The sequence below is a fragment of the Xiphophorus maculatus genome, chromosome 21 (assembly GCF_002775205.1).
Source record: "Xiphophorus maculatus strain JP 163 A chromosome 21, X_maculatus-5.0-male, whole genome shotgun sequence".
Lineage (NCBI taxonomy): Eukaryota > Metazoa > Chordata > Actinopteri > Cyprinodontiformes > Poeciliidae > Xiphophorus > Xiphophorus maculatus.
In genome coordinates this window covers 10,675,988-10,699,495 of record NC_036463.1, presented here as the reverse complement: position 1 = coordinate 10,699,495, position 23,508 = coordinate 10,675,988, and the positions used below count along the sequence as shown (strand labels likewise).

The window sequence follows — 23,508 nt, the reverse complement described above, 5'->3', positions numbered from 1 at the left end:
GCCATATTGTGAGTGGCATTTTTACTTTAGGAAAAAGTTTTGCTAATATTTTATGTGAGTGATTTTTATATTTAGTCGCTTCTATATATAAAATAAAGCTGGAGATGCTCCATGGATCCAAACTTGTACGGCTGAATATGTACCTTTGAGCCAAGGCCAGAAAGTGATTGGTTTATAACCAAATGACGAAGAGATAAGATCATACTTCTGCTTTGTACTTCCCACTTACTATTACTTACCTCCAAACGTTAAACAGGTGAGCCCCACAAACTACACAGTCACAAAGTTTAAGCTAAAGAACCTAATGCCATACAAAATATGGAAGTAATTTAGTCCATCTCACGGTAAAGTAGGAGGATGGGCTAGCACTGATTGGTGAAGTGCTTAGTTACTCAACACAAACAACCAATCAGTGCTCTGTAAATCCAGTAATCCAATTGGTTAAAAAACTCAATCCTAAAGTTCTTCCCACATTATTTATCCCTGTGTACTACATGCTCCGCGTCGTGTTTGGAAGGTGCCTAAACTAGCGATAGCGGCTTTCAGTAAGTTTAACTTTTACGCAGCTGATTTTCGGCTACATATGTAGCGGTAAAAATTAATTAGTCAATAACACTCCCACTTTTAACTTAATTAAGACTTAAGCTTAAATCTTGAGAAGCGTAAAGTTTGGATTAGCCAACAACCGCTGCTATCGTTAGCATTAGTTAGCATTGTGACCCGCTAATCGAAGCTCTGGGAAATCCAGCTAACTAAAGAATAATGTCATTAAAAGAATGGCCACCTGCTGTCGTCCACTTTGAACCGGCGTACTTTTGTTCGTTTTAAAGTGGCCAAATATCGAAACAAACGTCGTTGTAAGGTAACTTTCACTATGTAGCTTTACCCTGCGTGTTTATTTCCACGGTTACAGTTAAGGATAGACAAGGTTACATTGGGGAAATTTGATACGTCCTAAGAAATGAGAAAATTGAGAAACGAACACAATCATTGCTATCAGAAGTATGTTTGCTTACTTTCTTTGTTAGACCTCTTTTTTCCTTTCACAGTTTTTCACGGCTTGCACCACTTCTTGGAAGGATTCATAAAGAAATTCTTTTTTGGATCAAAATTTACTTTAATGATGACATTGGAGGACAAAGCCAACATTATAGCAAGGGTTGGCATAGAGTATATTGCATAAAGCATTTTCAGTTTGTTTATTTTGTTTTTTTTTGTCTTTTCCAGCTCCTCTTTCTGTGGATCATGCTGATCTGGAGACGTGTTCCCTGTGTATTTTTGAAACTGATCAACAGAAATGAGTAAAGAACATGCAAAGATTGAAATGGACCTGGTGGGTGACTGCTTTATTGTTTTTTGGGGGGAGGGGTTTAGTGCTGTACAATATGTGAAATTGCAATATGGAGATTCTTGACATCACAATCGCTGAGACCTGATCTCTACAGCACAGGACAAAGATTTGGAAGCTGGATTAAATTCATATTGTCATCAATATACTTTGTTCAAAATAACACTTGGAAAAAAAAAACCCTGCTTATCAGAATTCATTAGCATAGTATTTCCTTCAAATTTATTCAGAGAAATTGCCTCTGGTTTTAACGGCATGGCAGAGATGCAGTATTAAAACTTCTGTTACTTTTGCACTTGAGAAATGACTTTTACTGCTCTTCTCGCTGCTATTAATGTTGTTAATGTGTAGTCTAATGATTTGGTAACATGAAAGTATATCTAGAGGTAAACCAGTGCCAGTCAAGAGCTTGATTTACACAGTGAATGGATATCAAAATCCACAGATGTCATACTTGGGCCTGTCACAAAAACACATTTTGTAGGACGTTATTGCAATAAATTATAATGTTGTTGTTTCAAACCATTGTCGGGTAATATGGTAATAGAATAATAGTGCAAGAAGAAGTTCTCAAATGTCAACAAAATAAGGAACATTTTATCAATGGAACTGGAAGACATTTTAAACATCCAAAATAAATAAACAAAACAGAAAGAGATGGGCTAGTTCAGTCCAAAAGCACCAGACTGAAGACTTTTGTCATCCATTTTTCAGTAGAAAGAAAAAGAGTAAAACAGTAAATCATTCAAATGTAAATTATCATGCTGATAAACAATAATTGATCTATTGTGGCAGGCCTTGTATTGTAAACAGAAACTGGCAGTTGCTTGTTTGGCTGATTTTGCAGATCTTGTGGCCAGAGATGGGGAAAGCTCAGGGAGTGTGGTGGGAACATTGTGATTATAGTGGTGAGAGAAATTTGACGCCAATCAACATTGTCATTGTTTCAGCAGCAGCTCTACGTTTTATTCATATCCAAACCAGGAACTACCACCCTGTTTGTTTCAATGAACATGTAAAGTGTCTTTTGATGTCAGATTGGTGGGAATAGTTATCTTGTGTACCCTAAGAGAACAGGAGTCCCTGTAACAGACATGTTGATGCTTGTATTTTGTTTTCCCCTTCAAGGCTTTTGGTTCAGGAAAGTCTTATGGTTCTTCCAGAAGCTTGGTAAGGAGAATCGCGTCCAGTCTTCCCATTAAGCCATGCCCCCGGGTTCATTTTCAGGTGAGGTGCTTTTTATTTTTACGGCCTTTTTATGTTTATCCAAATCTAACATTTCTGTGGGGATTTGAAGTTTTCTTTCAAGTTGTTAATGGCTGCTTCAGCCATGTTTTTCACCGTTTTTCCATCCATTTCTCCAAACTAATGTCAAACTAGTACCAACAAAGCTCACACCCTCATCAGTGTTTGTTTTTCTTCCTTTCTTTTTTTTCTTCTTTCACTTATGAACTATAAACAGAGCGTCACTGAACTCATGATCACACGTAGGATTTTACCAGTGAGAATTCTGACTGTTTGGATACAAGACTTTGGCGATTTGATTGACATCTGATTTCCTTTCATTTCTGCTTTTTCGCTTTTCAAAACTGTGCCCTTTCTCCTTTTCTCTTCTTTCTGCAGCTGCCCTCCCTTTCTCTGAGGAATGCAGTCTGTCTGCTTTAGGTCAGTCTTGCTCAGCAACCGTCAACAACCTTGAGCTTATTAAAGACTCACTGATAGTCAGGCTGTAGACCTTCTTCTACACTTTCTCTATTTAACCATATGTACGAGACTGAATAGTACACAAATGAACTAGGTTTTCTAATTCATTGACTTTTATATGGAATCCGTTGCATGGGGTTTTTTTTTTAGGGACACCAAAATAATGGAAACTGAAAATGAATGCGTGTAACATGCCAAATTGTAAAGATTTTATTTATTTATTGAAAAGAGAGCAAAAACATTTTCTCTTTGTATTTGCTACTTTGTGTACGTTTTGTCACTACAAATATCTAACAAATGCATTAAAGGTTGTGGTTCTTATGAGATAAAATATGGAAAAGTTCAAGTGTTGTGAATACTTTTGATATTTGTTTTTTGGATTTGTGATTTAAACCCAGAAGCATGCTTTTAAAAAAGTTCAAGTTTCTCCTCTTGCTCATCACTTCTAATATTATATCTAGTATAATGTTTGAAGCATTTGTGATTTTATTCTTGGGAGTGCGGTAGTATTTTGGTGTGATTTTAATTCTTGCAGCCCAGGCTGTATCTGCTAGGCAGTGTGACGTGTTGCTCCACGTCTGGTTGCTCTGATCATTTTAATAATATGATGCGGTGGTACATAAATGTGGTGTACTTTGGAGCACATCACACAATTTTGATGTGACAGGTTATTAAATTAGCGGCACTCTGTGTAGACCTGCTTCATGAAAAGAGGCTGTGCATATTGGAGTATCTGTTTTTAATTTCTGTTGTGAGTCTACAAGATGTACCCTTTATCTAGTAACTGCTTAAGTTATGCATTATAAGCACTTTTTGAATTTAGAGTCTTTGTTTCTGTTTGCTCTAATCAGTAAAAGAGCATCAGCAACACAGTATCTTCTTACAGGCTATTGAACGCCCCCTTCAGATATGCAGAGGTACTGCTTTCCTCACATTTTGCCATTCCAGTGTGGCTTAATGATTCATTAGCGTGGTTAAATCTGACATAGCCAGAAAAGACGTGTTCTCACGAGTGAAGAAATATACAAATGTATTGATTACACAGTGAAATAGTGATTTTTTTTTTCTATAGCATTTGGTTTGTTGCCTTTGTGCAGTGTTGGAGTTGCATTGATTTCCAAATACTTCATTTTGTTTTCATTTTCATTTGTCCTAACCATGATTGTATGGATGGTCACTGCTGAAGTTTCCCCCAGTGTTAAACGGTTTTTCTCATCCCTGCAGCTTTACCCATACACTGAGGAGGCTGGAGTTCTCATCAGAGCCAAGAGGCAGACCAACCTGGTCGCCTCCCTCGCGGACGTCGCCTGGATCGAAGGGGATGAAGAGGATGAAGAGGATGATGAAGGCTACTTTGGCAGATCCAGGTGAAAGCACTGAACAAAAAGTCTTCCTATGTTTGCATATTTCCAGAGACAGTTAGGGAAACATGGTAAAAACGCTGTTTATTTTAGAAAACGCAGAGCACACCATCCCTGAAGTGGAACATGGTAGTGGCAGTGTCATGCTGTGCAGATCTTGAGCAGGGACAGGGAAGCTTATTATTTGTGAAGAAGGATGGAGATAAATACAGGGCAATCCTGCAAGAAGACTTCAAGGTTGAAAAAGATTTGCAGGCGCTGTTGCAGTGAAAGTGTTGTGAAAAACCAGTTAGAATTTTTCCTCCACTTCCCAATGTGCACTGCTTCATGTTGGTCCATCTCACACAAGTCTAATAAAGTGCATCCTAATTTGTGACAAAATGTGAAAAAGCTGAAGGAGTAAAAAGAAGTTTGTGAAGCTCTGTATTTAAGCGGTGGAACTTCCTGACTTGTGGTCTGGTTGAAGCAGGCCAGGAATCCCACCGGGCTTCATGTTTCGGGCACAGCAGCCTCGTCCTCAGAGGAAACCGGTCGCCCGCCGGCGCTCCCTGCCCCCACTGCACGAGGATGCGCCTGACCCGCGTGGACCAACTGCTGCAAACGACGAGGCGATCCAGAAGATCAGCGCACTGGAGATTGAACTTGCCAAACTCAGAGCGCAGATAGCTCAGATTGTCTTGGCTCAGGAAAAGACTGCGCAGTCGGGTAAAATATTTATTTCTGGCCAATCTGATCATTTATCTTCTACTCTAATTCACTATTGTTTCCACTAGATGGCAGCAGACCTCTCCATGATTTAAAGCTTTCATTCTTTTCTTCCCATTTCACTCCAGCTGCTGTTGCTGGGGCTCCTCCACCTTTTGGCAGCGTCCCTCCTCCTCCGCCACCGCCACCTCCTCCTGCACCAGCACTACTGCGAACATTTTCAGCCATCGAGCTGATAAAAGAGAGAAGGGGAAAGAAGAAAGATGAGCATGCCGCTGTGGATTCAAAGCCAGCAGATATCCCCAGCATGCTGGATATCCTGAAGGACATAGACAAAGTTAAGCTGCGGTCGGTCAAAAGGTTCGTCTCACACCTTCAGGCTCAGTCTTCTTGTACCGAGTGTTTTATTCAATGATCCGAAATTGTTTCTTTTTGTAACTTGTTATAGTCGCTTGGACAAAGTTGAAGACAAAACGAAGTCCAACGAGCCGGCCGACCCTGCGGGTCTCATCGCCGAAGCTCTCAAACGCAAGTTCGCCCATCGGTTTCGAAAAAACAGCGGACAAGAAGGAAGCGACAGAGAAGATGTGAACGTCGCCGACCCAGAAGCCAAACCTCAAAGTGAAACCCCTCTGGTGAGATGGATAAATTTATCCATCAGATTTCCAACTAGACAAGGAGGATTAGCGCCACTGGGAAGAAAAAAAATACGCAAATAAAATTGTTACTTTAATCTCAGAATTCTGACTTTCATTCACAGAATTGGCTTCCCCCCCAGATTCATGGCTTTTTTTTTTCCATATAATTCTGACATTTAACTGAGAATTTTGACTCTGTTAATCTATGTCAAAAATCCAAATAACCAAACGCACTTCGGTGGATGTCAATTATGTTATTATACAAGAATAATTGCATCCTTTTTTTCCTTGCTGTAGGATTTATAAACCTGCACTTTAACCACACTGAAAGCCGGTCCCAAATTTATGATGAATTTGATTTTAACATTACATTTGTCTGATTATGCGTAAACAATTCTTATTCTGAGGGGAAATAAAGTCAGAATTTTTTTTTGTTTTTTTCAGTGGCCCTAATCCTCTTCTGTAAGAAGGTGAACATTTTGAAGCTTTGTAGATGAGCAGATTCCTGATCTGTCTTGTCTCCTCAGTTTGGGCAGCACATGCTGAAACCAACTGGAAGGAAAAAGCTGCTTTGACCAGAGGAGCCTGAACTGCTCATCCAGAGAATCTGTAGCTTCTCTCTGCTGACCTGGCTGGACCAATTTTTCATCATCTCAGTCCAAGGTTATGGATTTTTCTTTTGTTGTTGTTGCACTTTTATAACTTATCAGCTTTATATTTTAAACCATGGTTTTCATGTGAACACAAACACTAGACAACTATTATTATTATTAACCTTATTTTGTAATTGTTTTAACTTGTTGCACATGGAAGATGAGTGAAGCTGGACAAGCTCATTTAACATGGAGGGGGGGAAAAAAGCACTTTCAGACATTTGGTGCAGTATTGTTGAAGAACATGTGTAAATTGTAGTTTAATTTGATTGGGAGGAAGTTATTTATATCTCGATCCCGGTAGATGCTGTAGTTTGTTTTTAACAGTGAGCGATGCGACAGATTCGTCCGTTATTCGTTTCAAGGTACTCGACCAAACGTGGATTGATGTTTGAAAGAATTTTATCTTCTGTCAGGGTCACTGGTTCCAGTAAAATGTGTTTTAGTTTATAGCATTTGTTTTATCTCCTAAAAGCCAAAGACATTCCACTGATGTCCTGCAGGATTCTGCGTTTTGTTCCCGTTTTATTAAACTGTGAGGAAAGTTAATGTCTCTTTAAAATTGCTGCTGTAGTTGCATGAGCAGTGTTCAGTAATGGTTATGCTTTCAAGAAAACAATCTTATGTCATGATTACTGTGGTTTAAACTGATGTTTTGAGCTATTATAAGTCTCATCATTTCACTTCATAGCTGCTTATTTATAAGGGAAGGCAGACAAGTTGTCAGTAATGTTTTTGTTGGTTTTGCAGAAGAGTTCTCCAAGAAACTGTAAATCATTTTAATAAAAGTTGGTCTCTTGACTTTTTGGTGTTGATTCAACATTCCTTGAAAATGTTTGACCAATAAATGATTTCCATTGAACAGTTTCTAAGAGGACTAATGAATAATTAACATTTTAATAATTTCTGTGTAGATAATTTTACATATGGCGCCTTGAAAAAGCTACTACCCTATTTATACATTTTCCTGTTTACAACATCAATTTGTATTTCAATAGGATTTTAAAGCTACAATTTAAGTTTGTAGAAGTGGCATAAAAGAGATCAGGGAAATCTCTTAAATATGGAGAAAACCGGCCCATTGGATTCCCTCACTGCATCCAATCTGGCTGAGCTTCAGCTATTCAGAATACTTCTGCAACGATTTGTACAAGTGCACCTAGAAGTGACATGGTTGCATGGCAAAATAAGTACTTATTTTACAACTATTAAACTGAACATAAGTGAAAACCTGTGCCAATAAAGATAGAGAAATGTTGCATTTCATGATGAGGCACATCATGAAAACTGTCCACAGAACCCGTGGAGTTTGGAGGTTCAACTTAACCATTTTTGTCAAAATGTGATCATATTAAAAATATATTTTAAAGCCAAAAGCAGGTTGCGAAGGTTACCTTCATCTGTAAGATCACTTGTGTTTATTAAACTTGGTAAAATGTCTTTGTTCACAGGACTCTCCTAGGTTGGAAGAAGCTGCAGAATGACTGAAAAATGAGAGAATGAATGCTTCTAAAACAAAACTAAGTCTTTAAGTCCATAACATGAAACTAATTTTAGACTACTTGCAATGTTAATCAAGTTTGAATCCATTTTGTTCATGGTTTGATTGTGTTTAACTTTGTAACTGATACTTGCATGTTTTCTTGGCCAAATTTTCCTCAAAAAGGAGTTTTCTAGCCTGGGATCTTGCTGCATAAATAAAGATTACATAAAACAGCTCAAGTCAGAGTAAGGGAGGATAAAAACAAAATTGGTTTAAAAAAAAAAAGTTGGAGGGGTCTATAAGTACCTCTCTAAGGCAGAAGTATTAAACTGAATACTCATGGAAAATTCATCAACAGGATTTATTATTCAAATCGTAACTGCAACAGGCATGTATCAAAAAGGTCAATACAGCAAAGCCTTTACAAAAATCTGGCTCGACACTGAAGTCTTCCCAAAAATGGCTGTCGCAACAAATTGTAAACAGTTGTATCAACAGTCTTACAGCACTTTACAGCAAAATACAAATCAGCTAAAGTAAGAAAAGCACCTGTTATCGTTCCAAACGTTTTCAACACAAACACAACCTGTGCCACTGTACAGAATCAAAACGGACAAACCCAAACAAACAAAAAAAAAAAGGAATGGAATGTTTTTGATTCACTCGACTGGTTCTGTATCCGTACAAAAAGGAAGGGAGAGAAAAAGCTGGAGTTGTTCCTCACAATAGGAAAAAGGGAAAAAAAAAGGCGAAGGGGGTCGGACAGTGCATTCAGAAACAAGCACACCATGCACTTGATGGGAACAGGAGTTGGTTTGGTCACTTAGCATAGTTTGTGCATAGTAATAAGGCATCAGTCGAGCAGTCCGTCAGGTTTCATGTGGCCGTGAGAGACATTCTGCGCCGAGGGAGTCTCCTTCGGTTTATCCGAACCAGCAGGGGAAAGAAAAACCAAAAAAGAAACAACCCTGCATCGTCTGTAGCCACCGCCGTCTCCCCCCTCATTCGCTGGATAAAATAAAAGACTGGTAAAAACCCTGAGCGAGTGGAGTTGCATGGAGTGATGATCCAGGTGAGATCTGGGAGAGTCCGACCCCTCACCGGTCGGCGGTGGGACTGGAGCGATGCAGAAACACGGTCGGCGCCTCGCTTCACCGGGAGAGGGTCAGGGAGACGACGTGCAGGAACACATGCCAGCACAGGTGGAGTTAATATGGCGTCTGGTTTGTTTTGAATAAAGTTCAGCTCATGGCTTCAACAGTGGGACGACAGTTTAATCGAGTGGTTCGCTTCTTTTCGTATGCCTGTGCTTCGAAGGCAAACTGTGGAGCCGACGGGAGTCGCTTCAGCTCGAAAGGGAAAAAAAAGAAAAAAGTACAACATGGAGATGCGTAAACAGTCTCAGAGGCAGCAGAAGGACTGGGCTTGTCACATTTCTTTTTTTTTTCTCTCTTTTTTTTGGACATGAGGAAGAATCTTCAGTACAAATGCAACACGGCAAACTGAAAAAGTCTCAGGAGGGTCTCCGGATACTCCAGTTGTCCGTCAAAATTTTTATTTAAATTTTTGTTTTCAAATGGCACTTCAAAAATACCAAAAAAAAAAAAGAAATTAAGTTTTCAGTTTATACTGCTTTCGCCATAACGTTCCACGACAACAAAAAAGTGGCATATTTAGTCGTTAATGCCTCAAATACAGTCCCCAAATAAATAAAACAAAGCAAATAAGAGAAAATACAGCAGTTGCCAAATGAGGTATCTATGTATTGCTCTATGCCAAAAAAAATTATTAAATAAATAAAAAGAAAAAAAGAAAAATCAGTGGTTTATTGTGATGGGAGGCCAAAGCAACAACATGTCAACAAGGTGTTCAAATTAGGCTGGGCCAGCAGTGGGAGCTCCACTTGCCCTCAGTGTGTGGATGAGGCCCTGGGGCCAGGAGGTCAAAGTGAAAGGGCGAACAAGGAGTGTCAGGATTTTCTGCTTCCCTGAGGTATTCCTTTGGAGCGGCTTCCTCTTGCGCTCGTCTCCGTCTCCTCAGAGATGGCGGTTTGCTCCGGTTGCAGGCCGCCCCAGCTGGCCTTGTTCAGCCCCATGTGACCCAACATGGTCTGAGACAGGCGCGTGTCCGAGAACCGGGCCCACTCTCCGAACAGCGGCTCTGCCACGTACGTCATGAAGCCTGGAGGCGACAGATCAGCAGAGGCTTTAGCTAGGACATTTACGGACCCCCGTCAAGATGTTTATACACACTCATCAGAACGGAAATTAGGCTTTTGAAGATGCATTTGACCTCTCACCTCATGACAGCTGGATGGATTTGAGCAGGTCTTTATTTTATGGGTGAATTATTTTAAATTTACTGTGGATTTTCTCTAATCAACACAAGCATGTAAATAATATGCTCCCAATGTTTCAGACAGAAAGATGCTGCCAACTACTAAACGTTTTTCTTCTCCTGACATTAACTTTCGGTAAAGTGCCTTAAAATGACATTTGTTGTGGATTGGTGTGACATAAATAAACTTAACTGAATTAAATATCACTCGTATCTACCACCCTTACCTATCTGGATGTTGCCGACGGTGTTCGTCTCTCTGTCACAGAGCGGGCTGACTTGAAGTTTGTGTTTCTTCTCGATGTCTCCTGCATGAGTCAAGCAACATCAAAGTCAAATCATTTATGTGTGAACAGTTTTAGAGTTAGAACAAAGTAAAGCTAAAAGCACAAAGTGGCCAAACACAATGCATTGCAACAGATACCCTGTTCAAAGAACTCCTCTGTCACTTTCTCGCTCCACTGTTTGCTCAGCTCCCAGGGTCTGCAGGGGTTACAGATGTCTGCACACTTCAGAGCCATCTGCACAGGAAACGGAAAGAAAAACGGGATAAGAACTCGCCGGTCTGCTGACAGGCTGAGGTCCGATAGTAGAGACTGTGTGTGTGTGGGGGTGTGTATCCAACCTGCAGGACGAAGTGACGATGGCTGGCGTTGCTCAAGCACAGACTCTCCTGGTCCAGGTGGGTGCGAAACCTGGACAGGTAGTCATTCTGTCTGCTGATGTCTGTAGCCAGGATTAAAGAGCCAAGTTCCCTCTCCATGTTCATGCTGTGGTTAAAGAGACAAATGCGCGATCAGACTCATCTTAGTGCTACAGCCAAGAGGCCTGAGTATTTGTTGCCTAGGTTACCTGTCCTCAGGCGGCAGGTGAGAGAACAGTCCGGTCTCTCTGAGGAGACCCACTGCCGACTTCCAGTGGTGGTTTTCCAGAACTGAGGTATTCTGTTTAATCAAGAAAAAAAAAGGAAAGTTGCAACCATTTTAGTTCTCATTTCCTGAACAGCAACTAAGGCGGGTCAGTTTGTAACATTTATGGCATCTTACTCTATAGAGTGTGGCTAAATAGTGGTCAGTCTTAATGAGAAAGGGCTGGTTGACCCCAGGATGGTCCAGATCATGTGTGGCAGCCGCAAGAAGTCCCAGCAGGATGTCGTACGACGTTAGAGACTTCGACAGCTGATGGGACAACAGTAACACAGGCGTCTTTGTTTTAGCGTGTTTTCCTTAACAAGTAAAACGTGAAAGGCTTCGACTGCTCGTCTCACCATGGGCTCCTGCAGGTAGCAGTACATGGCTTGTGTCACATCTGCAGCATGAACGGAGTTGTGATATGGGTTGTCATTGTGGTAGTCTTCCTGCACCAGGACCAGAAACCTCCAAAGCTTGACCATGTCCAGTTGAAAGAGGTCCACCAGGCCGTACTGGTTGAGCAGGTGGAGGGTCAGGGTGATCAGGCTGTTTCCTGTGCAGGAAGAGTTGCACTGTTAGCTTCTGGTTTTTGTGAGCATTCAGTCTTTATTTGATTAACTGTAATGTCTCTGTAAGTAATTTCCCTCTTACTTCTGTGGAAATGCTTGTGGTATTTTAGCTTTTTTTTTTTTTTAATTCATGTCCAAAACTGAGATATGGGACATGTTTTCAGTGCTTTGTTTGGATTTTATGTGATTGACACAAAGTAAAGTAAATTGCAAAGTAGAAGAAAGCAAAAATTGTGAAAAGTTAGGCTTTATATTCTGCCACCTTTAGCCAATATTTATTGTTTAGAGTTGTTATCCTGCATCTCAGTCTTTTGAATTGCAATTCCTCCTGAATTCCACTTCACTTAGCTTTAGTTGCCTTCTAAGTAGCTGTCTGTGTTGAAAAAAACCCTTATGTGTCATCACAGGGATGGTCTGGCAAACTGCAGCTACAGATATCTTTCAGTAATGGATTTATTCTTGCCACTCTTTTATAATAGAGTGACCATGACTAATGGTTGTTGCAGCAACAGATTTTCCCACTTGAGCTGTGCATCCCTGCATCTCCTCCAGAGTTACCACGGGACTGTTTGCTGCTTCTCTTATTAATCCAGTCCCTGCCGGGTGTCTCTGCTGAGTTCCTTGGTCTTTATGATGCTGTTTGTTCACTAATGTTCTTTAACAAACCTCACAGGACACCTACATTTATACTGAGATTAAATTAAACACAGTTGGAGTTTGTTTTCTGATTAGGTGACTTCTGTATGTGACACCCTTCAAATATGAAACCCACACATTTTATTGCCATTTCAAAGTTATGCACTACTTTGTGTTGACCTGTCACTTTACATCCCAATAAAAACTCATCCTGCACATCATATATTATCTAGTGATTTAATTTGTGACTAGAACCTGACTACTTATTCACTTGGGCTGATTTAATCACTTGACTTTAATCTACTGCTGGAAGATTACCTCTAACAAAGTTATCTGGGCTAAAGTAAACAAAGACATGAACAAAAGAAAAAATTGGATTATTTTGCATTCTGTACAAAGGTTTGGACTGAAACCAAATCTTCAAAAGTTCCCTTCATAAAAATGTAGCCCATTATTGTCTTAAATTATTGCTGTTAAAATGATTTTTACAATGTTAATTACAGTAAACTTTGTATCTTTTCAGGGGACATTTCTCTAAATTACCTGCAACATATTTGAAAGGACTGCAGGTCACTGTATTTTCTGAGATGGTTTAGCAAAGTGTGAAATTTTCAGGAAAGAACAAAAAAAACAACCTGTTTTGCTTAAGCCATGTAAGCCTTAGCTTTTAGACCAGTGTCTAAAATGGAAATTCAGATTCCCTTGGTAACAAATTACCTTAAAAAAATTGTTAAAGATTTTTAAAAATGTTTTTCCATGTTCAATCTGGGACTTTTATCATATATGGAGGTTAATCTTAAAACAAGATTAATTGATAAACACAATTCTAGATTTTTTTTTTAATTGATCTGTTAGCCTTTTCAGATAGATGTCCACTAGATGGCAGCATTGGTAGCGTTTCGGGTGTAGAGCTGAGGAGTCTGTGCAGAACCTTTAGCGCCAACACATCTTAAACAGCCTTTTTATGCAACCTCACATCTTCTACTCACCATTTGTCAGCTTGTCAAAGAGGAAAATGTCAAAATTCCAGCTGCCAACTTTTTCCAACATGCACTAAAAGACAAGGTAGAAAAGGCATAACGTTAAAAGATGCTGGGAAAAAAATACTTCTTTACGTTGTATTGAGTTATTCTATGAACGGTGGGCATCGTACTCTAGCCTGTCCGCTGTAGTCTTCGTCGAGGATGTGGAGGGGGATCTGCTGGGGGATTCCCCGCAGCAGGCGGGACGAGTGCAAGTATCTCTGGAAGCTGAGTAGCCTGTGGACCCTCTTTTCAGTACCAGAGTCAGCCGGCGAGGATCCGCAGCTCAGCCGCGCTGCACACAGAAATATCATTCAAACGATGCGACATATGAATGAAACTGTTGGTGTGTTTTCCCCTCCGCCCCCAACCCTCCAGAAGCTCATTAGGCTTGGAGAAGCATTTGGCTGGACACGGCCTTGGTGGGGATCCGACACCAACACAGCGATATCCAAACAGTCGCTGCTGACACAGCCGCCTACTCGTAAGCCTTACGTCTGGGATCACACAGTAGACATGCTTTGTCAGTGGTCTCTCTCTTTTCATGCACACGCAAACACACACTGTGCAAAAGCAAAAGGGTCTGTACAAACTGCGGCTGTGCTCCGGAAATACATCAGGGGCAGGTGGGATTACTTTGGGGTCAATATGTCAACAGGAGAAAATAATAATTAAATACAAATGAGGGGGGAATTTTAATAGCTCATCTATTTGAAAAAGGTTTGACAAAAATTCTTAATCACATTAAACAAAGACACACCTAACTAAGACTTCCAGAAGAGGAACCAACTGTTTTATGACACCTCTTGTTATCAGAGGCTGGCATGTTCAGTCAATATACCATAATGGACCTAATGCTAGGTTATGCTTGAATGACCAGTTGAAAGGCTTGGATCATTTAAAGCAACACGCATTGAAGACATATAGGTCGGTTGGAAGTTTATATACACTAATCTAATTCCAGTGATTTTGTTAGAATGAGTTTGAATTTATCTTCTCTAATCCAAATAGGGTCAAAATTAAGCATACTGGCTTCAATATAGACATTCACCTCACCAATGTTTGGTTAACCACATGCTTTTTATAGAAATTAACAGACTGCAGGCTGGCTCTGAATTAGACCAATCATTGGAATAGTAGAGCTAATTTATGCAGATTAATTTCCAGGCAGAGAACCAGCTTTTATGTGTAGCATATACATTTTCTAAAGAACTGAGGACGGGGCTCTAACAGAAACCCAATGTTAACCTGCTTAATAAACAACCAATGTTAACCTGATGTGTGTTTAGGATTATTTTTCTACTAGAAAAATCAATGTCCAAGTTTCACCCATCAGACCAAAACTATTACCTCAGAAGAAAAGGAATTAGAGTTGCAACTAAAACAAGTATTTTAGGAATCCATTATTCTTTCGATTGTTCTGAGGATTAATCTGATTTTTTTTCTTTAAATGGCACATTCTGCAGATATTTCTTTGACCACCAGAACCTTTTGTATGCAATATTAGAAATATGTTAAAAGATGCAAACAAATAATTCAGTTTCTTTTTTCAATAAAAAAAATAAACATTTTACTGCCTAAAATGCAATAACAGCATTCCTTTAGTGTACGCTCCATCATTTGTAGCAAAGTATACATCTGCAGCTAAATACATACTTCTAACATCAACATGTGAAAAACACAACACTTTTTCACTTATTAATAGAGTGTAAGGCTGATATTTTGATTATTTTTTTGGATTAACCAATTAATAATTAGATAGAGGAAGGTGGTTCTTTTTATCTTCAATGCAAAATGTGTATATTCTTACACAGTTTTGGTTAAATTACTGCTCTGAGAATGGCCTTTTTTTAGTCTGGATACTCCAGTTAACAATTGATTACTAAATTAGTTGGCGATTATTTTAATTATCAAGTCACCATGATTAATCTGAATAATTATTTCAGCCCAAGTTAGGATGTCAAACCAGCTACGAACTGAAAACAACTGGATCACCAGCGTCATCCTCCACACAGTTAATCAAGATTTAAATCACTGTGGACTGAGAGTAGCACCTCCTCCACAACCAAAACCGTAAAGCCTGACTGAAGTTTCTGAAGAAAAGATTGCTTAATGACAAGAATGTCTGGAGAAGTCAAGGTGACACTTTAAAACCTAAAACAATTACACCAACTGCAAGGCACGGTAGAAGTAACATCATGCTGAGTGGATGTTTTGGCACACAGGAAAGAGAACCAACTCCTTCCCCTCCAATCAATAGCTTGAGGAACTTGGACACAGTTGGGTGTTTAAACTGGACAGCGGTGCTTAGCACATCAATAACGCGAGTCTTCTGGTGTGACCCAGAACATTAATAATTCAAACCTGTACACAAATTATTTTTCACAAAAAGAGCTGAAGTTTGTCGCGCATTAGTAATTCTGCCTCACAATGTTTACATTCATCACCAAAAATCTAAATAACTACGGCATCCATGGCGACGAAGAGTGTATGTAAACTGGTCCTAAATGCATGGGAAACATACAGTATTTTATAGGTGTTCGGTCATGGGTTTGCATCTAGTGGGAATTATTTAAAGACACTGGACTGGGGTCCATACTCACTGTGAAGAGTTCGGAAGTCTATGCAAAGGTACGGGTGGGAGCTTCGGCGTTCCGGTTCAAATCCAACCTGACTTCGTACTCTCACATCTCCTAGAAGAAATTAACACTCATTTCCTCAAGATTCGTACCGTGCAGAAATTAAATAAATAAAAGCATCATTGTTTTAAAAAAAAAAAAAAAAAAAAAAGAACTACTTCGAAGTTATTTTTCAAGACTGATCTGAATTACATGATTTTATCCTCTTTTTTTTAAGTGCCATGAGGACGGGCTTTACCACATGAGGATGCACGGAGCAGGAGAACAAACCAAGCGCACACTAAATTTAAACGACAAAATCAGTGGGATGTTAAACCTTTTTACTGCCATTTAAAAGAGCTTGTGAAGGAAAGCCAAACTAAATGATCTTGGGTTTCTGGCAACATCCAAAGAAAAGCTCATAATTGTTAAATAACTATAAATAACTACATATTTCTGTTTTATTTGATTTTAGAATATGCATATAATAGTTTACAAAAACCTAAAAATAAATATGATAACCACTTTTGTTGCATTTTACCAGGATAAACTTGACTCCATTTTTGTCAGTTTGTTTTCCCATTTTGAAGAGTGGCAAGAAAAACTGTGGGACGCACTGTAGTTGTGTGTACATAGTAAATTTGAGCATTTTAGTAGTCATAATCATTGTTTTAATTTAGAGTTTAGGAGGAATATAAGAAAGCGGGTCACATCTTTGACATTATGCCAAACTAGGCTGCAGTCTGGGGCTGCGACAATGTGTTTCATGATGAAGTTGAAATTGTCTACTAAAGGGTGTTTTTCAAAACTGCACTCCACACACAAATATAAATCTGTAAGCTTTGTTATTCTGCAGATGTTTGCATTCAAATGTCTATTGAATGTGTTAATAAAAAGGGAAAATGTGTGAATAACTTAATTTGAAGTTTGACACATTGAGGGAAAATGCAAATAAAAATTTATTAAAATGTTGCCTTTTGGTTCTTGTCAGAAAATACAGCTTTCCTTTAACTTTGGAGATTTGACAGAAAACCCTTCGAATGAGAAGACGAATTTTAATACATCCGTTTATTTGAATAACTATAACCAGGTCAATAACTAATATGGTAAAACCCATCACACTGGCATTCTCAGAAAACTAAGAAACAAGCAGAAGCTGTGATTTCAGAAAGTACGATTTGACCCAGGTCTAGTGTGTGCTATTCATATGCAAGAACAGTCGCACACAAACGCACACTCCCATGTCCCAGAAGAGGAAACAGACAGAGAAGTGAACAGCTGAGCATGCAGTGCCATGTCAGGACAGTCTGCTCTACTATTAGTACCCAGAGCCACTGAGGGCAATCTAGAGTCGAACTACGACTGGTTTTAGTAGTCAGGCAGAGGAGAGGGCTCCAAAGCTGGACCCCACGGATGGCGGACGGATCAGCATGTAGACTGCAGTCAGGAGCGAGATTATAGTGAGGTGACAGAACGATGCTGTGACGCTGATGCAGCAAAATGCCAGAGTGTGATTCCAGGCAAGGCTCTACAGAGCCTCCCAAAAGTATCCATGCCCCTAAACCTTTCCACATGTTGTCAGGTTAATAAATAACCAGATTAAGTTTTGTGCGATAGACCAACACAAAGAAGCACATACTTGCAAATAAGTGCAAGAAAAATCATTTTTTTTAAAAACAGCCATGTACTGTCAATCCACCCTTTGCTTTAATAACAGATGCAAGTATTTTGAGGTATATCTCTTCCAGCTTTACTCATTTTGAGACGGAATTGACTCAATTATTTGCAAAATAGCTCAGATTAAGTCAGATAGCATAAGTGTGAGTAACAAGTTTCAAGTCCTGCTATGAATTGGGATAAAATCAAGTTTGAATGCATTCGAATTCTGGCTTGATCAAATGTCAATACTAGATTACGTTAATGGCTTATGAGCCAATTTTGAGAAAGCCAGAGGGTGGAAATCAGAAGCAAACTTTCAGTAAGGACATAAGGTCATGTGTACCACATCCTGTGCCCTCTGTGCCAAAGGAAAAATGAGTTGGAAAGGAGCCACACCATATGTAAGCTTAGTAAGACAGAGAGGAAATATGCCAAAATTAGAAAAATATGAGGAACTGTACAAGACGTTTAAACGAGAACCTGCAGCAATAGGCTAGCAGAGAATCAAGCTAGTGCTGTAAAATCTTCGCCTTAGCTCTGAGTCGCTGATTTTTACTGTGGGGGATCTGCGGCTCTCGAGACTCATTAAGAATCAGGGCTTTTGCGCTCTGGAGCCATCTTTGGATTTAATATCCCACTTAAAGGTTTGTCACTTCTTTGAAATCTACTGACCAACTTCCTCGTTGCTGCAGTAGAAAGCATTCCCTCAGCCTGATGGTGCTAACCACCATGTTTCACCATGAGGATGGTGCGCAATGTGCAGAGTCAAACCTTTTGCATGTAGGTCAAAAAGTAAAATGTTGTTGTCATCTGATGGAGGAATCGTTTTCGATGTTTGCCGTGTCTCGTACACAAACAAGATTATTTTTATATCACTCCTCCCTTAAAAAGAAATAGCCAACAGATTCACCCACCCAAGTTATGGATCTCTGCAACTCCTCAGTCCTTCACTGTTCCTCTAATCAATGTTCTCCATTTTAGGTTTGTGCCATACTTTTATCATCTTCATATGGTTAATAAAAAGTGCTTCAGGAGACGTTTAAAGCTTGACACATTGTTTTATAGAAAGGGATTAAATCCTTACTCGTAAAACAGTTTACAATCTCGCATCTTTTCTCTTCATTGTCAGTAATTTACTGGTGTGTGTTGGTCTATCACAAGAAACCTCAATAAAAACATTGATGTTTGTGGTTGTGACTGTGGAAATAGCTTAAGGGGTATTTCTTTTTACAAGGCTCTGCACATGGAAGTTAACTGATCAAGGGGCTAAACATTGAAATGTTACGTTTCCAGCATGGCACGTCAGATTGTATCATGTGTGCATCGAAATTAAAGAGCAAAGTCGCACGCATGTGAACCCACAACCAGCATGTTACTTACTTGCAAACAGCTGTTTGAACACTACACAAGCTCCTATCAAAATACCAAAAACTAAGAATTACAATTCAAGGCATAACAATGCTTCACAATTTGCTGAGAAGGATTTTGATCTGGGCAAAAAAAGAAAAAAAAAAGAAACAATGGATAACTAAAAACACAAGAGTGCATGCATTCCTAGGCACTAAGTGTGTGCTTGTATGTATAAACATCTGTCACATGTGCAGATACATGTGCTTCGGGTCAACATCGAGTGTGTGTGTGTGAGATTAGTGTGTTTTTGAGAGTCACAGAGTCCATGTTTCCCCCAATGGTGCGTTAGTGCCGGTACTCTGGGGTGGATGTAGGTCAGGTCATTATAACTGATGTGGCAAAAGCTCTGAGTGCTGCTATTTGAAAGCACATCAGCATTAAGTTAGCCGACTAAAGCCGGGCACAGGCAAACACCAGTCTCCATTAGCGTGCTTCTCCTGCTCACACTCCGCTTAATCTAAAAAAATAAAAATGCCAATGACGTATGAGACTGCCGTCATACTTGGCCAAGGAAAATGATTAAAAAGCTCCTTCAGTCAGCTCAGCCAAAGCTCTCAGTAGCCGTTACGTGCATGAATTATGATAGACTCACTAGGATTAAGTGGATTAAATCATCCACAGGAATGATTTTTATTTTATTTCTTTTTCATAATATTTGCTTTTCAAAGAGTTTTTCACATGTCTACCTAGGTGGTCAACATATACTTGAAATATAAATTGATATCAGGGATATCTTATACTGAGTGAGCACAAAACAAGCCCAAATCTAAGACTCTTTAAGGAAAATGTGACCTCGTCTCTGACTTCTGAGCTTCTCTCTCTCATTCTTTTCTTATTTGGTGTTTCATTGCTCAACTGTGTATTTCAACAATGTACATTCCCTACAAAAACAACAGTAACACTGCTGAGCATCATCAGTAAACTCAATTGGAGGTTAACAAATCTAGGGTGCACACACCAGTCCTATTTGGTCTGCCTTAATCAAACACCGGTTTGTTTGTCTAGAAAGTTTGTTTCGGTTTGACCAGGCAAACTCTGGTCCGCCTGCAAACCCAAGTCTCGGTTCAGTTGAAGTGAACTTTGACGCAGTTGCGATGCATATGTGGATGTCAAATGTACTGAAAACCGTTCCAAAAGCAGAACAGACTCTATAGCGTAGGACATCTTGGTTAAATACAACCAAAACAAACGTACGAGTCAAGCTCTAGCGGGACAAATGGCTTGTGGTCTTTTGCCAAAGGCAAAAGAGAAATCCTACAACCACTAAAATCTGACACCACTCCATTTTTGTTTACATTATGTAAAGAAGGCAGTACTTTACATAATGAAAGAACTGCCTTCTTTCATTATGAAGGCAGTTTTTCATGTTGTTTCTTTTAGGGGTTCTTGGTGGAGCGCCATCACAGGCACAGGGAGAACCTGGTTTATTTAACAGTGCAATGTAAAAGTGAACCGCACCAGTTAAAATTGTAAATGTTGCTACTTTGGTCCTGATAGAACCAAGTTCACTGTACTGTGTCCGGTTTTAAAACACCCTAAGAATCCACTTACAACTCGTATATTACAGTTTTTCCTTTCTTGAGAGACATTCAGAGGCCCTGTCTAACATCATCTCCATTTAGATATTAGCTTCACTAAACTATATGACGGTGTCTATGATCTATATCAGTTCAACCTTTCAAAATAAAATGACACGAGCTGTGTCAAAAGCTTTTACACTTTTTAATGTGTAAATTCAGTACTTTAACTGATTCTATTCTGCTGTTTTTTTTGTTATAATATTCTGGTCATTTGAGTAAAATATTAGTATCCTTATCCTACATAGTCCACAAAGCAGAATCTCTAAAATTAGCTTCTGATTTGCTTTTTTAGAATGTAAGCTAATTTAATTACAATAAGGGTTTCTTTCTATTAAAGGGCTGGTAAGATATTTACTTAATATTCAACATTTACAAAAGACTACTGGCAGGGTATATTTGAAGAAACATACCTTGCCAGTACATGCAGCTACACTGATCGGCTGCATAGTGCATAGGGGCAGAGTAAGGAGTAACACAATACAAACCAGTGAAGTGGCATTAATGGATGTTCACACATGCACCCCCCCCACACACACAGGTAAACAGCTTTTCAATAGTCATCTACGGTAGTGACCACTGTGCAAGAAGGCGTTTGATGTACAAGGAAGTAGTTAAAACATGACGGAGCCAGAGGAGAATAAAAGTATGAAAGTATATGGATCTTATGATTAAATAAAAAAAGTTGTTTCCCGGTAAGATTTTCTTTTACAGTTTGAATGTCACAGGTCAGCATTTGAGCAACTCTACTCCAATATTTCCTTCCTTCCACTCAAAAAAGTGTTTGTACTAAGTGACAGAAGCTGCCTTTACACTCCCACATCAACGATAAATAGACAGCCTGTAGTGGTATAACCAGCCTCTAATCACATCCATCCCCAATAACCTTATTGATTAGGAAGCAGCTGCTGATCCAGCTCCTTCCGAGACGCATTTCGCTCCATCTGACTGGCAGATCTATCAGTCCTCCATCCTCTCTTCCATTTTCTAAACTGCTTACTCTGTTTGGAGTTACTCAGGGCAAATGGATGGTGCTACACACATACAGTTTGTACACAAAAGCATGTGGAAAAACACTAAACGCCCCAGCTACACACCAGCTCTTACTTTGGTTAGGGCAGAAAGTCTGTACTTTAAATCTGATAAAACCCAAAAGACTCCCAGAATTGCAAACCAAACTTGACGTGACTGAGATAAAAACAAAAGCAGGAATCAAGTTATTTAAAATGTAAACTGTATAAACTGTCATTAGCCTTTGAGAATACACAATGACCATGAGGAACTAAACATTTCAAACATTTGCAAAGTGTGCATGTGTGTGTCTGAGGGTGAGGACAGGGAAACACTTACCTAGCATACGAATGTACAGCGCTGTCTGATCAGAGCTGTCATAGGAGATGGCCCCTCGTCTCTGCAAAGAGAGAGATGTAATCAACGGCAGTTCATGAAAAAAAGCTAATACTTTGCAGGTTTTCTCCATTAGAAATGACTTTCTGACCCTTTTCAAACTGACTCATATCAGTGCCACATTGTCTGTTGCCTTTTGAGATATTTTAGCCTACTTCATGCTGTCAGACAGGTTCTATTAAAGTGACTTCTAGTCTTGTGGCTAGCGAAACTGCTTTATTACTGTTAATTTACAAATTAAAGTAAATATAGCATAATTTTAAAACTAATTTGTTTTTTCTCAAGTTATCTTTCACGTTAACATTTTTAATGATTTGAAATTATTTAAAATGTGGAAAATACAGTATAAATGTAAACTTTTTCACAGAATGATAGACAAATACAGGCATCATTTTCAGAGTTAAATGTACTTAGTATCTGCTCCGTTTGCTCCTAATCTGTGTGCAGATAAGTGTGCGCATACATCACTGCTACACTGATAAACATGTTCCTGCTTCATATCACCAGCCTGATACGGCGCTGCTATCAGTCATGCGAAAAACACATGTGCAATGAGGAAACACACACACGCGTATAAATGCGACCACAAACACGCGGTGTTGTACATGAAGGTAATTATAAACACCGGCCCCAATTGGACCCCACCCATGAGGCTTGGATTTACTTCCCTTTGAAAGCCTGTCAAACAGCTCTGCTGTAAACGCACAGATGGTAACGTGTAGATTAAAAAGGAATAAATAAATAACTCTTCCCTTTTCTGACGTCAGCCGGTGATGCAAAATAGTCCGCAAAATTTGCCTCTGGCTACAATCATGTATATTTACATTGGAAATGTTCAACACATTCCTGTTTTAATATATACGACACTGAAATTAATAGTTAAATGCATCTAAGTTTGTTTACATTGAGTCAACACTAATAACCAATAGGACATTAAATAGTTTTAATAATTTAAACATTATAAATATCCATAGAGTGTGACCAAAATTTATGTTAATTGTTAACAACTGAGATATATAAAAAGCTAGTCTAAATCTACCGTAGCTTTAGACTTTTTTAGCACATTTGTCCCAACCCTGATATTGTGTCGGCCACACAAAGTCAGACTATCCTTTTTCCAATCTTTACTATGACACAGACCGTGAAAAAGACTGTAATAGTTGCTGCAACGTTCTTGCAGTATCGCATGATCTGCTCTGCATGCTGGGAGCTGAAATATTCCTCCAGGACTTATGGAGATAGGGTCAGGAAATCGTCTGCTAACATCTCTGCTGATCCCACACATCCTGGACACAAGTTGTTCAGACCTTTGCCTGAGAATTGGTGCTGCTTGCAAAAACCAATCCCAACACCTTACAGAGTGCTCAGCTAATCTGTGTTTACATGTGCAATGTTCTAGCCCGTCATAGAAAAAGATAAGATAAGATAAGATAAGATAAGATAAGATAAGATAGATAAGATAAGATAAGA

The 23,508-nt window shown here is 39.3% G+C and overlaps 2 protein-coding genes across 7 annotated transcripts in view; one reads left to right on the top strand and one right to left on the bottom strand.

Annotated features, from left to right (window-relative positions):
- The first annotated feature begins 471 nt into the window (after positions 1 to 471).
- On the top strand, positions 472 to 7,266 carry mtfr1 (mitochondrial fission regulator 1). 2 transcript variants are annotated; one of them, XM_023325949.1, is made up of 8 exons: positions 472 to 545; positions 1,228 to 1,333; positions 2,477 to 2,575; positions 4,277 to 4,419; positions 4,883 to 5,118; positions 5,247 to 5,478; positions 5,567 to 5,753; positions 6,284 to 7,266. In XM_023325949.1, exons 2-8 carry the CDS (start codon positions 1,298 to 1,300, stop codon positions 6,329 to 6,331), a joined length of 981 nt encoding a protein of 326 aa, XP_023181717.1. In that variant the 5' UTR covers positions 472 to 545; positions 1,228 to 1,297; the 3' UTR covers positions 6,332 to 7,266. The 2 variants fall into 2 exon arrangements, with proteins under 2 accessions (XP_023181717.1, XP_023181718.1); XM_023325950.1 differs by lacking the exon at positions 472 to 545 and adding an exon at positions 574 to 862.
- Positions 7,267 to 8,234: 968 nt separating this feature from the next.
- Positions 8,235 to 23,508, bottom strand: part of pde7a (phosphodiesterase 7A) — a 31,291-nt gene continuing 16,017 nt past the window's right edge. The window contains exons 2-13 of one of the 5 annotated variants that reach the window (XM_014476246.2): positions 21,982 to 22,042; positions 19,025 to 19,057; positions 15,971 to 16,060; positions 13,499 to 13,662; positions 13,335 to 13,398; positions 11,497 to 11,693; positions 11,276 to 11,407; positions 11,082 to 11,173; positions 10,855 to 10,999; positions 10,654 to 10,750; positions 10,457 to 10,537; positions 8,235 to 10,073 (exon numbers count right to left, since the gene is read on the bottom strand). In XM_014476246.2, coding sequence (XP_014331732.1) covers positions 9,862 to 10,073; positions 10,457 to 10,537; positions 10,654 to 10,750; positions 10,855 to 10,999; positions 11,082 to 11,173; positions 11,276 to 11,407; positions 11,497 to 11,693; positions 13,335 to 13,398; positions 13,499 to 13,662; positions 15,971 to 16,060; positions 19,025 to 19,057; positions 21,982 to 22,042 — 1,368 coding nt within the window. In that variant the 3' untranslated portion in view covers positions 8,235 to 9,861. Of the gene's footprint in view, positions 10,074 to 10,456; positions 10,538 to 10,653; positions 10,751 to 10,854; positions 11,000 to 11,081; positions 11,174 to 11,275; positions 11,408 to 11,496; positions 11,694 to 13,334; positions 13,399 to 13,498; positions 13,663 to 15,943; positions 16,061 to 19,024; positions 19,058 to 21,981; positions 22,043 to 23,508 lie in introns of all 5 variants that reach the window. The other 4 variants (XM_023326406.1, XM_023326402.1, XM_023326403.1 and 1 more) reach the window with 4 other exon arrangements.

Bases quoted from the DNA above. Each gene is read 5' to 3' on its own strand.
- mtfr1 (XM_023325949.1), top strand. From the start codon at position 1,298: ATGAGTAAAGAACATGCAAAGATTGAAATGGACCTG. The intron at 1,334-2,476 runs GTGGGTGACTGC...TTCCCCTTCAAG, and splicing joins CAAAGATTGAAATGGACCTG to GCTTTTGGTTCAGGAAAGTC. The intron at 4,420-4,882 runs GTGAAAGCACTG...TGGTTGAAGCAG, and splicing joins GGCTACTTTGGCAGATCCAG to GCCAGGAATCCCACCGGGCT.